This window comes from Thalia democratica, chromosome 7, assembly GCF_965202585.1.
Source record: "Thalia democratica chromosome 7, ktThaDemo2.hap1.1, whole genome shotgun sequence".
NCBI classification, from domain to species: Eukaryota; Metazoa; Chordata; class Thaliacea; order Salpida; family Salpidae; genus Thalia; species Thalia democratica.
In genome coordinates, this window is record NC_139171.1 from 46205347 (window position 1) to 46220098 (window position 14752).

Genomic DNA, 14752 nt, shown 5'->3' on the forward strand with positions numbered 1-14752 from the left:
AGAAGTTCAACAAATGAATAAGAAGTAGTTTTCTTTATAAAAAATGTTAAGAAGAAAATAACTTACGGACAATATATTCAAGTTAGTTAAACCTTTTTTGCAAATATTTTTATTGCTACTACTATTTTTTTCATGTTAGATTTATTCCATAATGTAAGAGTTGAGTAGGACAAAATAGTTTGTCTTTTTATTTGTATAAATATCAATATGTTGGTATTACTGTTAAAGCAAATTTTACTTACAAGTAGTTATCTAATAGCTGGTTTTATTCAAATGGTGGTCCTAAAAAGGACCGGTTGTTGAGCATTTATTTTGAGCTGGTGTATTTGGTAACAGCTTTAGTTCCTTCTGAAACTGCGTGCTTTGACAACTCGCCGGGGAGCAAGAGCCTGACAGCAGTTTGAATTTCGCGGCTGCTCACAGTTGACCTCTTGTTGTAATGAGCCAAACGTGAAGCCTCTGCTGCAATGCGCTCGAAGATGTCGTTGACAAAAGAGTTCATGATTCCCATCGCCTTGCTGGAGATTCCGGTGTCGGGATGCACTTGCTTCAAAACTTTGTACACGTAAATGCCAAAGCTTTGTTTGTGCCTCCTCCTTCGCTTCTTCTTGCCGTCGACCGGAGTGGTCTTGGCTACTGATTTCTTCGCGCCTTTGGTAGCTGTCATAATGATGAGTGAACTTGAGTCTCGGCGCTGGTATATATACTGAAAATTTATGCAAATTAGCAGTTCTGTACGCGAACGACCGCTTCTCTCGTTTGTCGTAAATGTTTTAGGTGGTCCTGAAAAGGACCTGGTTTGTTTAAACTTAGGCGGACTTTTTTGAAGCGGTCTTCTTAGGCAATAATACTGCCTGGATGTTTGGAAGAACACCACCTTGAGCAATAGTGACGCCTCCGAGAAGTTTGTTCAACTCTTCGTCGTTGCGGATAGCTAGTTGCAAATGGCGAGGAATGATCCTGCTTTTCTTGTTGTCACGAGCAGCGTTACCGGCAAGCTCGAGCACTTCTGCGCTCAAGTACTCGAGAACGGCAGCCAGATAAACTGGAGCACCGGCTCCGACTCTTTGGCTGTAGTTGCCAGTGCGCAACAGACGGTGCACGCGACCGACTGGAAACTGCAGTCCTGCACGAGAAGACCTGCTCTTCGGCTTAGATTTGAGTTTTGATCCTTTACCACGTCCCGACATGCTGTTGTTCGAATGATTGTGCAATGTTACTTGCACAGCTACATATACAACTCAAACCAACCTAACCGCGACGAACGAAAAGCTAATTTGCATAAATCGTAGCTGCTACTTTAATTTGTCAATGGTTGCAAAATACATTTTATTGATATAGGTGGTCCTAAAAAGGACCGGTTCGCTAATTGTTTAGCCACCAAAGCCGTACAAGGTTCTTCCTTGACGCTTGAGTGCGTACACGACGTCAAGTGCTGTGACGGTCTTGCGCTTGGCGTGCTCTGTGTATGTTACTGCATCGCGAATAACGTTTTCCAAGAAAACTTTCATGACGCCTCTCGTTTCTTCATAAATCAGTCCCGAGATTCGCTTTACTCCGCCTCGGCGAGCCAAACGGCGGATTGCTGGTTTCGTGATACCTTGGATGTTATCGCGAAGTATTTTGCGATGGCGCTTGGCACCTCCTTTTCCTAGACCTTTACCTCCTTTGCCACGTCCAGACATGTTGAATATACTAATTTTGTCAGTCCCTCGACTATATATACAAGCTGTTACGGACGCGTACGGTTACGACAAAACTCATTTGCATACCAAAAAGAAACATCTTTAATTTACATTATTTCGTTTGGTTTTTGTCTCATTTTCAAAGGTGGTCCTGGAAAGGACCGGTTTTAGCCAATTCTTAAGCTCTTTCGCCACGCATTCTCCTGGCGAGCTGGATGTCTTTGGGCATGATCGTCACACGCTTGGCGTGGATCGCGCAAAGGTTAGTATCTTCGAACAAACCAACGAGGTACGCCTCGCTGGCTTCTTGCAAAGCCATCACGGCACTGCTTTGAAACCTCAAGTCAGTTTTGAAGTCTTGAGCTATTTCACGTACCAGACGCTGGAAAGGCAACTTGCGCAAAAGAAGCTCAGTTGACTTCTGGTAGCGTCTGATTTCTCTCAGAGCAACTGTGCCGGGTCTGTAGCGATGAGGCTTCTTCACACCTCCGGTAGCGGGTGCGCTCTTGCGAGCGGCCTTGGTGGCGAGCTGTTTCCTTGGGGCCTTGCCTCCGGTTGACTTACGAGCGGTTTGCTTGGTACGAGCCATTTTGATGATAAAGCTGTTTAACGGAAGACTGTTTATATACTGTTTACATAGACACGGACGCAGGCGATTCCACTGTATCTCATTGATTTGCATATTTTTAGTTTAGTAACACTGTTTACGTTTTAAATTTTGTTTATACTTTAATTGAGTGGTCCTGAAAAGGACCTTGGGTAAAAGAACAACTTATTTCTTGCAGCTCTTCTTGGTACTTGCCTTCTTAGATGCTTTTTTGGCTGCCGGCTTCTTCTTTGTTACTTTCTTCTTCTTGCTTGCAGCTTTTTTAGACGCTGCCTTCTTAGGAGCACACTTTTTAGCAGGTCGCTTTTTGGCTGCTGGTTTTTTTGCTGCCTTCTTGGGAGCACACTTCTTCACTCGTTTTTTAGCTGCGGTCTTCTTTACTGCTGGCTTTTTAGCTACTTTTTTTGTCCTCTTCTTGGGACCAGCAGCTGGCATTGGAGCAAGCTTGAACGAGCCAGAAGCGCCTTTTCCAGTAGTCTGGAGAAAAGCACCCTTGGTCACGCCGCTGGTAAGTGCTCTCTTCAAGTGAGAATTAGAAGCTGAGAGCTCAAGCTTGTGATTTCCGCGATAAACTTTTGTATCTTCTGGCGGGATGTACCTTTTCGTTCTTTCATTGCTCCCAGGGCAGAGCTGATCATTTCCCTGTAAGTCGGGTGTTCTGCCTTCTTGGCGCTTGGTCTCTTGGAAGACCTGGCCTTAACTGCGGCCGGTGCCGCTGCTGATGGTGCTGCTACTGCTGTTGTAGACATTTTGTATGTTGATTAAAGAAAGCAAAACAATACTTTCAGCAGTTACAGCCTGTGACGAATTGACTGTTGAGCAGTTTTGCTTTCTCAGGTACCTTTTACTGATTATACGAGCATTAGCGTGTGAGTTTAAAGCCTGTATGCTAATAAAAGCAAAGTTGCTTTACTACTAATGTTAAAAATGTTCCAGTGATAAAGAAACAAGACTTAGCCCGATCCAGAAGTGAATTTTTTTTTAAAGGTTAGCTTTAAAAGTCCAGAAAAACAGTCTAAATGCTACAGCACATCTCTCCATTTAGTGAGATAAACCACAAATGAAACAAATTATACTACTACACACCCGACTTAGTTTTCTTAAGCTGAAAGGTTAAAGTAGTAAAGTTTTAGACAAGGACAAGTGTTTTTTTTCATCTAAAGCTCAAGCAAAGTTTTATTATTTTATTTCCAGCCAGCTTTGTTAACCGTAAAACCCATGAAGTATGTTTAACTTGATTACATTTTAAACTGTGCTGATTTGTAAAAAAAAACCGAAAAATGCACAAGTATTCGTTTTGTGTGATTTTACTAGTTATCATTACCTTAAATTTACTCATAATAAAAAGGGTAGTACTAAAAAAATTAATTACACCATCTAATTCAATTTAACTACTTAAGTTTTAAGTTTGTTCTTGCACATACTAGTCACTTACCTTCTCAAAAACGCGCTGAACATATAAAAAGTTACAAACACATCAAAAGTTACAAACAAAAGTTTAAAAGCAAGTAGGTTTATTTTAAAAAGTGCCAATAAGTTTATGTAAAAAGAAAGTAGTTACACAGTTAAAAGTATTTAAAATAACTTTTCAAACTGTTTGTTTTAGTTTTTCAACAACGTTTTATCTGTTATACTCGAAACTGAACTAAGACTTTTCTTTGCAGATTTTACAAATAGATTTGATCGTAACTTTCCAAAACAAGATAAAACTGTTTACATTTAAATAAACATCAGTACTGTTCAAAGAATTTTTGCAAGACCAAAATATCAATACGAAGTTATTAAAAAGTTTCTTATCAATGCTTATTACGAGAAGAAAAGTCTTACGTAAAAAAAGATGTTAGGCTTATTTTTAAAGCAGTATTAAAAAAGAAGCGTTCCTAAACAAAAAAAAGTTAAAAAATCAAACAGTATTGAAGCAATAATCTTTCAAAACTTATTTGAAAACCTTAATGTTTAGATAAACTTTCGTGTACAATCAGTACTTAAAAGGTTGCAATGTGTTTAACAAAGTAAATGTTTTTTAGAGTAATACAGTTAAAGTTTATTATTCCAAAGTTTGTTTCGTCATTTCAAAACTAGATAAAACAAATTGAAACACCTTCACTACATATTTTGAAGCATCGTCAACTGATCAAAGAAACAAAACTACAATTCGAGTAAAATAAAAATGACTTGACCAAATAATGAAGCAGTATGATCGAAGAAGTGTATACGTTTTAAGTTAAAGTATGTTTAACTCAATTACAACTGCTCAACTACTAAAAGTAGCTTCTAAGTGTACTAAAAACTAGATTCATCGCAATGTTCTGCACAATGTAGGCAGTTGACTAAATGTTTTGCTATGATTAATTCTAAAAAGATTGTTAAACCATTACTAGTTATCTCTGACTTGGTATTAATGTTAATCCAAGCTCATTATAAACAAGTTATCTTTTGTTCTCAGGTGTTTCGAACACTTCTGTTGTAACAACAGCATTTGAGTTTGTAAAAACATGACCAATATGTTTTAGTTATTGCTTTGTCTTTTAATTTATGATCTTTTCTTATCTCAAACATGTACATTGCTTAATCACTTATACTATCGTAGAACTTGTACAAACAAACTTAAGTAGTGTTAAACTACATATGCTTTTTAGTTTAGCTAATTAGTTATTTTGTATGTAGTATAAAACTAGTTAATTTCTGTCTTATAATGTTGCTATGTCGTTACACTGTAATGATATTGTGTACTCCTCTAACAACTAAAAATCAAAGCTGAATAGTTTTATGAAGCTTGAAGCTAAGAAAAAAATGTGAAAAGTAAAGACTAGAAAGGCTTAATTTATTTTAATTAGTTAGAACAAAGTGGGCTCTAAACATAAGAAACACTTAAGCTAACATTCTACAAGTTTCAGACAGCTTATTTGTTTATGATCGCTTTTTTTTGCTGCTAGACGCCTTCGACCATACCACACTGAACGCACCCCATCTCGTCCGATCTGGGAAGTTAAGCAGTGTCTTAGTACTTGATGGGTGACCGCTTGGGAATACCGCGTGCCGTAGGCTTTTCTTTTTGAGCTGTTGTATGTTGGATCAATGATTCATACCGATCATATACATTTTTCGTTTATCTTAAACTTATCTTACTTTAAAAAAACATAACTTAAAACAAACAGTTACAGCAGTTTTGAGTCATCAAGTGTGTCATACATAGTGTTCAATTGAGTTACAAAGCTGTATACTTCTTTTCCTTTGCATAACGTTTCAGCTGTTAGTATTTTTATGTATTGATGTTTTTATTTGAAAAATCCATAAGCTACTATGTTCAAAAAAAAAGTCTAGGGTTTGTAAAACGAAAGATTTAATGATGGTTGTACTGAAACTGTATGCTTTTGATTGTCTTTTTTTTGTTTTGAACAATCACAGTTGTTTACATTTATTTGTTGTATAACTTTGAAACTGTTTTTTATGTTAAGTTTTAAATTGAATTTCAACAAACATGATTAATATAGCTTTTTTAATTAAACCTCAAATGATCGAGTACTTTAATAATAATACAAAGTTTATTTAAAGTATAAAATAAAAACTAACTGTTTTATTTTCATTTCAAAATATAATCGTTACTTATAGTGACGTAGGACAAATTTTTAAAAACAAACTAAGTAGTTATTTAATGAAAAAAAAACAAGTATACAAAGTAAGCGTATATGAGAATAAGTTTTGTGCAAATAAAGAAGTTTTTAAGAAAAAGCCTACGGACAACACACTGAAGTTAGTTGAAGCTTTTTATGAAACATTCAATTATAACTTATTCATAGAACTTGTTCAACGATTTAAACAATACTTTTAAAACATAACTAGCTCCTTTCTCAAAGTAGTTGAAAATGGTCAGATAAAATTACAAAAGCAATTATAAGGAGCTCAAAAAGCGTTATGTAGAAGTAAAATGTTTCATTCAACTAGCTCTAACTCTTACTTTTGATCTTTTACCAGCACAAAGTTGTTAAAATTGTACACATATTTTGTTTAGTTAATGGTAGTTTAATACTGCTTAGTAGACATTAAAAGCTAGTTAAACAAATAGGTAGATTACCATAGATTTATAAAAAAGCATAGTAAAAAAAAAACTGTTAAAGCCGTTTTAAGCTATCAAATTTTATTATATGTGGCTTAGATAAGTGATATGTACCATGAAAAAGTGATAGAATTAAATGATAACATCCTGTTACTTCTTTTGTACCAATTGATTTAGTTTGATTTAAATGTTGATGCTTTAACTTGATAAAGCTATAAGCAATGTTAAATCAATTAAACAATGCAATTTTTTTAAAGTTAAAGACTCGAATTGTTCTTTTTTGTTCATGTTGTATACTTGTTGATGTTGTTTTTTGCTTATGTTTTTTATGAGTTTTAAATTGCAATGCATGTTTTCAATTGTGTTTTAGTTGAAGTTTGAAGTTTTCTGAAACAAGATCAAATAAAGCTGTGAACAATTTGAGTTCAATAAAACAGTTTTAAGCTTTGTAAAAAGATTTTGGTCGTGTTACTTCATGATTGTTGTACTGAGATCGCAAGTTTGTTAATGGTTTTCATTTTGACTTGAACATCTACTGTTGTTTACACATGTATATTTTACAACTCTAAAGTGTTTTATATAGTTTGAAATACATGCAATAAATAGTAATAAAAAATTCTAGAAGCTATTGATGAGATTTTTTTATAATAAACAAACTTAAGCTTATTTTGTTACAATTTAATGTATTATTTTCATTTAAAAATATAACATTTTTTTACGATGACGTAGAATTTTTTTTTTTAGATAAACTAAATATTTGTTAGATATTGCAAAAAGAAGTAAACAAAGTAAGCATAGTGGGAATAAGTATTGTTTGAAAAAATAACTTAACGAGAAAATCCTATGGACACAAAAATCAAGTTAGTTAATGCTTTTTGCAAAAGTTTAATTACATGTAGCGTAAGAGACTTAAGCGATGCATTTTAATTGCAACTAGCTCCATCCTCACAAGTAGTTTAAAATGTCATGTAAGAGAACCAAAACAATTGTAAGTACAACAAAGTGACTAAAAAATAAAACATAAAAGTAAAACTTTAAGTAAAGTGTGTTATACAAACATTCTATATGAACTTTTACCTTGCTTTTGGGCTTTCACCAGCACAAGGAACATTAAGTTTGGTACATTTTTGTCGTTTAGTTAGAGATTGTTTAACACTGCTTAGTGGGCATTAGTAAACAGTTAAATTAAGTGGTTGTCCTGATAACTTTACATTTATAACAAAAACTACTAATGACAAACTGTTTAAGTCGTTTTAAGTCATCAAGTTGTCTCACATGTAGTTGTAACAAGTAACACAAATGAATGGTAAGAAGCTGTTACTTCTTTTCCTGTGTACCATGTTTCAGCTAATGAATTGGTTTGTTTCATATGTTTGAATAGTTAAGCAACCTAATAAATAGAAGTCGTCTTTGGAAAATTATAGTTTTAGGTATATACTTTCATCATTTATTTAAGCTGTTTTTGTTTAGGTCAATTGTGTGCTTGTTGATAGTATTATGTTTCTTTTGAACAATCGATGTTGTTTACATTTATGTATTGTAATGTATGAATTTTGAATAGCTATGCATGTTTTTGATTGTAATTGAACAATACTTTTATGGAACGTTAACATTTTTTTTTTGTTGTTAACAGTTGAAAACATTTTCTATTAATATTTCAGTGAAGTTTTATTGTTATTATTTTCATTAAAAAATATAACTAGTTTTTACAGTGACGTAGCATAACTTTACTTTAATAAACTAAAAAACAAATAATTATTGAATGATAAACGAACAAAAGTCCACAAAATAAGCATGAATAAGAATGAGTTCCTTGATTAAATGAGATAACAAGAAAAAGACCACGAAAAACACGTTCAAGTTAGTTAAAGATTTTCACTAAGCATTCAAGTACCTTAAGCAATGAGTTAAGGATTAGAGCAGTGATCACACTAGTTTCCTTCGTAAAAGTTACATCAAAAACAAAGTAAAAGTGGAGAAATCATAGCAAGCTTAACTATTTAACTAACAATGGAAAGCGATAAAATATAAATTTAAAGTGAGATGTGGTGTTCTTGGATCGTTTATAAGCATAAAGTGGATTAAGAATGAAATTGTGTGAGTTTAGTAGACATTAGCAGCTTGTATAACTGATTGGTGGTGCACGTAAGCTTTAGACTTATGGAAAGAATGATTACAGTAGTTTTTATTTGTGTCATGTACAGCCTAAAAACGAGATACAAAAAATGGTAACAACTTTTTTTCTTTGTATCATGTTTTTATGTGTAGTTGTTTTTATTTGATAAAGCCACTAACAATTTGAGTTGAACACACCATCCTAAGGTTAATACAAATATTTCAACAGTACTGTTAAATTGTTGTTATACTTAAATTGAATGTTTGTTTGAAAAAACGCTGTTTTTTACATAAATGAATTGTACAACTTTTAATAACTTTTTAACGGTTTCAGTTGCATTCTTATTAACAAGATTAATACATTTTGAAAATAAAATCCAAGTTTAGTTGCTGTAATTGAGTCAAGTAAGTATATATTATTGCAAAGTTAAGTTTTTCTCTCATTGTAATTGAATGTATTATTTTCATTCAAACTTTTATTTTTACTTTTAAGTGACATAGCACTATTTCTTTTAATAAACAAAATTCAAATTTTTTTAAATGTTTGAAAAACAAGTCCACAAAGTAGAATGAATCATTTTTGTACTTTCAAAAACGTGTTCCACGGTTTCAATCGCATTCAAAATGTTAAGAAGAACACACTTGAAAAGTTATAGCTCATTGTGTTACTTACAAACAACAAAAACTTAAAAAGATAATTTAAGTTGTTTTTTTTTTGTTATAAGTTGAACATAAAGTTTTTTTAAAAACGAATACACTTACTTACTGAATGTTTTAACAGAAGTTCAACAAATGAATAAGAAGTAGTTTTCTTTATAAAAAATGTTAAGAAGAAAATAACTTACGGACAATATATTCAAGTTAGTTAAACCTTTTTTGCAAATATTTTTGTTGCTACTACTATTTTTTTCATGTTAGATTTATTCCATAATGTAAGAGTAGAGTAGGACAAAATAGTTTGTCTTTTTATTTGTATAAATATCAATATGTTGGTATTACTGTTAAAGCAAATTTTACTTACAAGTAGTTATCTAATAGCTGGTTTTATTCAAATGGTGGTCCTAAAAAGGACCGGTTGTTGAGCATTTATTTTGAGCTGGTGTATTTGGTAACAGCTTTAGTTCCTTCTGAAACTGCGTGCTTTGACAACTCGCCGGGGAGCAAGAGCCTGACAGCAGTTTGAATTTCGCGGCTGCTCACAGTTGACCTCTTGTTGTAATGAGCCAAACGTGAAGCCTCTGCTGCAATGCGCTCGAAGATGTCGTTGACAAAAGAGTTCATGATTCCCATCGCCTTGCTGGAGATTCCGGTGTCGGGGTGCACTTGCTTCAAAACTTTGTACACGTAAATGCCAAAGCTTTGTTTGTGCCTCCTCCTTCGCTTCTTCTTGCCGTCGACCGGAGTGGTCTTGGCTACTGATTTCTTCGCGCCTTTGGTAGCTGTCATAATGATGAGTGAACTTGAGTCTCGGCTCTGGTATATATACTGAAAATTTATGCAAATTAGCAGTTCTGTACGCGAACGACCGCTTCTCTCGTTTGTCGTAAATGTTTTAGGTGGTCCTGAAAAGGACCTGGGATGTTTAAACTTAGGCGGACTTTTTTGAAGCGGTCTTCTTAGGCAATAATACTGCCTGGATGTTTGGAAGAACACCACCTTGAGCAATAGTGACGCCTCCGAGAAGTTTATTCAACTCTTCGTCGTTGCGGATAGCTAGTTGCAAATGGCGAGGAATGATCCTGCTTTTCTTGTTGTCACGAGCAGCGTTACCGGCAAGCTCGAGCACTTCTGCGCTCAAGTACTCGAGAACGGCAGCCAGATAAACTGGAGCACCAGCTCCGACTCTTTGGCTGTAGTTGCCAGTGCGCAACAGACGGTGCACGCGACCGACTGGAAACTGCAGTCCTGCACGAGAAGACCTGCTCTTCGGCTTAGATTTGAGTTTTGATCCTTTACCACGTCCCGACATGTTGTTGTTCGAATGATTGTGCAATGTTACTTGCACAGCTGCATATACAACTCAAACCTAACCGCGACGAACGAAAAGCTAATTTGCATAAATCGTAGCTGCTACTTTAATTTGTCAATGGTTGCAAAATACATTTTATTGATATAGGTGGTCCTAAAAAGGACCGGTTCGCTAATTGTTTAGCCACCAAAGCCGTACAAGGTGCTGTGACGGTCTTGCGCTTGGCGTGCTCTGTGTATGTTACTGCATCACGAATAACGTTTTCCAAGAAAACTTTCATGACGCCTCTCGTTTCTTCATAAATCAGTCCCGAGATTCGCTTTACTCCGCCTCGGCGAGCCAAACGGCGGATTGCTGGTTTCGTGATACCTTGGATGTTATCGCGAAGTACTTTGCGATGGCGCTTGGCACCTCCTTTTCCTAGACCTTTACCTCCTTTGCCACGTCCAGACATGTTGAATATACTAATTTTGTCAGTCCCTCGACTATATATACAAGCTGTTACGGACGCGTACGGTTACGACAAAACTCATTTGCATACCAAAAAGAAACATCTTTAATTTACATTATTTCGTTTGGTTTTTGTCTCATTTTCAAAGTTTAAAGGTGGTCCTGAAAAGGACCGGTTTTAGCCAATTCTTAAGCTCTTTCGCCACGCATTCTCCTGGCGAGCTGGATGTCTTTGGGCATGATCGTCACACGCTTGGCGTGGATCGCGCAAAGGTTAGTATCTTCGAACAAACCAACGAGGTACGCCTCGCTGGCTTCTTGCAAAGCCATCACGGCACTGCTTTGAAACCTCAAGTCAGTTTTGAAGTCTTGAGCTATTTCACGTACCAGACGCTGGAAAGGCAACTTGCGCAAAAGAAGCTCAGTTGACTTCTGGTAGCGTCTGATTTCTCTCAGAGCAACTGTGCCGGGTCTGTAGCGATGAGGCTTCTTCACACCTCCGGTAGCGGGTGCGCTCTTGCGAGCGGCCTTGGTGGCGAGCTGTTTCCTTGGGGCCTTGCCTCCGGTTGACTTACGAGCGGTTTGCTTGGTACGAGCCATTTTGATGATAAAGCTGTTTAACGGAAGACTGTTTATATACTGTTTACATAGACACGGACGCAGGCGATTCCACTGTATCTCATTGATTTGCATATTTTTAGTTTAGTAACACTGTTTACGTTTTAAATTTTGTTTATACTTTAATTGAGTGGTCCTGAAAAGGACCTTGGGTAAAAGAACAACTTATTTCTTGCAGCTCTTCTTGGTACTTGCCTTCTTAGATGCTTTTTTGGCTGCCGGCTTCTTCTTTGTTACTTTCTTCTTCTTGCTTGCAGCTTTTTTAGACGCTGCCTTCTTAGGAGCACACTTTTTAGCAGGTCGCTTTTTGGCTGCTGGTTTTTTTGCTGCCTTCTTGGGAGCACACTTCTTCACTCGTTTTTTAGCTGCGGTCTTCTTTACTGCTGGCTTTTTAGCTACTTTTTTTGTCCTCTTCTTGGGACCAGCAGCTGGCATTGGAGCAAGCTTGAACGAGCCAGAAGCGCCTTTTCCAGTAGTCTGGAGAAAAGCACCCTTGGTCACGCCGCTGGTAAGTGCTCTCTTCAAGTGAGAATTAGAAGCTGAGAGCTCAAGCTTGTAGGTTTCCGCGATAAACTTTTGTATCTTCTGGCGGGATGTACCTTTTCGTTCTTTCATTGCTCCCAGGGCAGAGCTGATCATTTCCCTGTAAGTCGGGTGTTCTGCCTTCTTGGCGCTTGGTCTCTTGGAAGACCTGGCCTTAACTGCGGCCGGTGCCGCTGCTGATGGTGCTGCTACTGCTGTTGTAGACATTTTGTATGTTGATTAAAGAAAGCAAAACAATACTTTCAGCAGTTACAGCCTGTGACGAATTGACTGTTGAGCAGTTTTGCTTTCTCAGGTACCTTTTACTGATTATACGAGCATTAGCGTGTGAGTTTAAAGCCTGTATGCTAATAAAAGCAAAGTTGCTTTACTACTAATGTTAAAAATGTTCCAGTGATAAAGAAACAAGACTTAGCCCGATCCAGAAGTGAATTTTTTTTTTAAGGTTAGCTTTAAAAGTCCAGAAAAACAGTCTAAATGCTACAGCACATCTCTCCATTTAGTGAGATAAACCACAAATGAAACAAATTATACTACTACACACCCGACTTAGTTTTCTTAAGCTGAAAGGTTAAAGTAGTAAAGTTTTAGACAAGGACAAGTGTTTTTTTTCATCTAAAGCTCAAGCAAAGTTTTATTATTTTATTTCCAGCCAGCTTTGTTAACCGTAAAACCCATGAAGTATGTTTAACTTGATTACATTTTAAACTGTGCTGATTTGTAAAAAAAAACCGAAAAATGCACAAGTATTCGTTTTGTGTGATTTTACTAGTTATCATTACCTTAAATTTACTCATAATAAAAAGGGTAGTACTAAAAAAATTAATTACACCATCTAATTCAATTTAACTACTTAAGTTTTAAGTTTGTTCTTGCACATACTAGTCACTTACCTTCTCAAAAACGCGCTGAACATATAAAAAGTTACAAACACATCAAAAGTTACAAACAAAAGTTTAAAAGCAAGTAGGTTTGTTTTAAAAAGTGCCAATAAGTTTATGTAAAAAGAAAGTAGTTACACAGTTAAAAGTATTTAAAATAACTTTTCAAACTGTTTGTTTTAGATTTTCAACAACGTTTTATCTGTTATACTCGAAACTGAACTAAGACTTTTCTTTGCAGATTTTACAAATAGATTTGATCGTAACTTTCCAAAGCAAGATAAAACTGTTTACATTTAAATAAACATCAGTACTGTTCAAAGAATTTTTGCAAGACCAAAATATCAATACGAAGTTATTAAAAAGTTTCTTATCAATGCTTATTACGAGAAGAAAAGTCTTACGTAAAAAAAGATGTTAGGCTTATTTTTAAAGCAGTATTAAAAAAGAAGCGTTCCTAAACAAAAAAAAGTTAAAAAATCAAACAGTATTGAAGCAATAATCTTTCAAAACTCATTTGAAAACCTTAATGTTTAGATAAACTTTCGTGTACAATCAGTACTTAAAAGGTTGCAATGTGTTTAACAAAGTAAATGTTTTTTAGAGTAATACAGTTAAAGTTTATTATTCCAAAGTTTGTTTCGTCGTTTCAAAACTAGATAAAACAAATTGAAACACCTTCACTACATATTTTGAAGCATCGTCAACTGATCAAAGAAACAAAACTACAATTCGAGTAAAATAAAAATGACTTGACCAAATAATGAAGCAGTATGATCGAAGAAGTGTATACGTTTTAAGTTAAAGTATGTTTAACTCAATTACAACTGCTCAACTACTAAAAGTAGCTTCTAAGTGTACTAAAAACTAGATTCATCGCAATGTTCTGCACAATGTAGGCAGTTGACTAAATGTTTTGCTATGATTAATTCTAAAAAGATTGTTAAACCATTACTAGTTATCTCTGACTTGGTATTAATGTTAATCCAAGCTCATTATAAACAAGTTATCTTTTGTTCTCAGGTGTTTCGAACACTTCTGTTGTAACAACAGCATTTGAGTTTGTAAAAACATGACCAATATGTTTTAGTTATTGCTTTGTCTTTTAATTTATGATCTTTTCTTATCTCAAACATGTACATTGCTTAATCACTTATACTATCGTAGAACTTGTACAAACAAACTTAAGTAGTGTTAAACTACATATGCTTTTTAGTTTAGCTAATTAGTTATTTTGTATGTAGTATAAAACTAGTTAATTTCTGTCTTATAATGTTGCTATGTCGTTACACTGTAATGATATTGTGTACTCTAACAACTAAAAATCAAAGCTGAATAGTTTTATGAAGCTTGAAGCTAAGAAAAAAATGTGAAAAGTAAAGACTAGAAAGGCTTAATTTATTTTAATTAGTTAGAACAAAGTGGGCTCTAAACATAAGAAACACTTAAGCTAACATTCTACAAGTTTCAGACAGCTTATTTGTTTATGATCGCTTTTTTTTGCTGCTAGACGCCTACGACCATACCACACTGAACGCACCCCATCTCGTCCGATCTGGGAAGTTAAGCAGTGTCTTAGTACTTGATGGGTGACCGCTTGGGAATACCGCGTGCCGTAGGCTTTTCTTTTTGAGCTGTTGTATGTTGGATCAATGATTCATACCGATCATATACATTTTTCGTTTATCTTAAACTTATCTTACTTTAAAAACACATAACTTAAAACAAACAGTTGAAGCAGTTTTGAGTCATCAAGTTGTGTCATACATAGTGTTCAATTGAGTTACAAAGCTGTATACTTCTTTTCCTTTGCATAACGTTTCAGCT

The 14752-nt window shown here is 35.0% G+C and overlaps 8 protein-coding genes across 8 annotated transcripts; all 8 read right to left on the bottom strand.

Annotated features, from left to right (window-relative positions):
* Positions 1-307: 307 nt before the first annotated feature.
* On the bottom strand, positions 308-667 carry LOC145841403 (histone H2B type 1-K-like). The gene has a single exon (XM_082948764.1). The coding sequence runs from the start codon at positions 665-667 to the stop codon at positions 308-310; it is 360 nt and encodes a 119-aa protein (XP_082804890.1).
* Positions 668-809: 142 nt separating this feature from the next.
* Positions 810-1190, bottom strand: LOC145841404 (histone H2A). Its single transcript, XM_082948765.1, has one exon. It carries the CDS (start codon positions 1188-1190, stop codon positions 810-812), a length of 381 nt encoding a protein of 126 aa, XP_082804891.1.
* Positions 1191-1373: 183 nt separating this feature from the next.
* LOC145840907 (histone H4-like) lies at positions 1374-1685 on the bottom strand. Its single transcript, XM_082948259.1, has one exon. The coding sequence runs from the start codon at positions 1683-1685 to the stop codon at positions 1374-1376; it is 312 nt and encodes a 103-aa protein (XP_082804385.1).
* A 178-nt stretch (positions 1686-1863) lies between these two features.
* LOC145841405 (histone H3) lies at positions 1864-2274 on the bottom strand. The gene has a single exon (XM_082948766.1). It carries the CDS (start codon positions 2272-2274, stop codon positions 1864-1866), a length of 411 nt encoding a protein of 136 aa, XP_082804892.1.
* A 7276-nt stretch (positions 2275-9550) lies between these two features.
* Positions 9551-9910, bottom strand: LOC145841406 (histone H2B type 1-K-like). Its single transcript, XM_082948767.1, has one exon. The coding sequence runs from the start codon at positions 9908-9910 to the stop codon at positions 9551-9553; it is 360 nt and encodes a 119-aa protein (XP_082804893.1).
* Positions 9911-10052: 142 nt separating this feature from the next.
* On the bottom strand, positions 10053-10433 carry LOC145841409 (histone H2A). Its single transcript, XM_082948768.1, has one exon. It carries the CDS (start codon positions 10431-10433, stop codon positions 10053-10055), a length of 381 nt encoding a protein of 126 aa, XP_082804894.1.
* A 106-nt stretch (positions 10434-10539) lies between these two features.
* On the bottom strand, positions 10540-10887 carry LOC145841410 (histone H4 type VIII-like). The gene has a single exon (XM_082948769.1). The coding sequence runs from the start codon at positions 10885-10887 to the stop codon at positions 10540-10542; it is 348 nt and encodes a 115-aa protein (XP_082804895.1).
* Positions 10888-11072: 185 nt separating this feature from the next.
* Positions 11073-11483, bottom strand: LOC145841411 (histone H3). The gene has a single exon (XM_082948770.1). The coding sequence runs from the start codon at positions 11481-11483 to the stop codon at positions 11073-11075; it is 411 nt and encodes a 136-aa protein (XP_082804896.1).
* Positions 11484-14752: the final 3269 nt, after the last annotated feature.

What these genes read in the sequence shown, in the direction of transcription:
- LOC145841409 (XM_082948768.1), bottom strand. Translation starts at nt 10,433, where the DNA reads ATGTCGGGACGTGGTAAAGGATCAAAACTCAAATCTAAGCCGAAGAGC.
- LOC145840907 (XM_082948259.1), bottom strand. Translation starts at nt 1,685, where the DNA reads ATGTCTGGACGTGGCAAAGGAGGTAAAGGTCTAGGAAAAGGAGGTGCC.
- LOC145841403 (XM_082948764.1), bottom strand. Translation starts at nt 667, where the DNA reads ATGACAGCTACCAAAGGCGCGAAGAAATCAGTAGCCAAGACCACTCCG.
- LOC145841410 (XM_082948769.1), bottom strand. Translation starts at nt 10,887, where the DNA reads ATGTCTGGACGTGGCAAAGGAGGTAAAGGTCTAGGAAAAGGAGGTGCC.
- LOC145841405 (XM_082948766.1), bottom strand. Translation starts at nt 2,274, where the DNA reads ATGGCTCGTACCAAGCAAACCGCTCGTAAGTCAACCGGAGGCAAGGCC.
- LOC145841406 (XM_082948767.1), bottom strand. Translation starts at nt 9,910, where the DNA reads ATGACAGCTACCAAAGGCGCGAAGAAATCAGTAGCCAAGACCACTCCG.
- LOC145841404 (XM_082948765.1), bottom strand. Translation starts at nt 1,190, where the DNA reads ATGTCGGGACGTGGTAAAGGATCAAAACTCAAATCTAAGCCGAAGAGC.
- LOC145841411 (XM_082948770.1), bottom strand. Translation starts at nt 11,483, where the DNA reads ATGGCTCGTACCAAGCAAACCGCTCGTAAGTCAACCGGAGGCAAGGCC.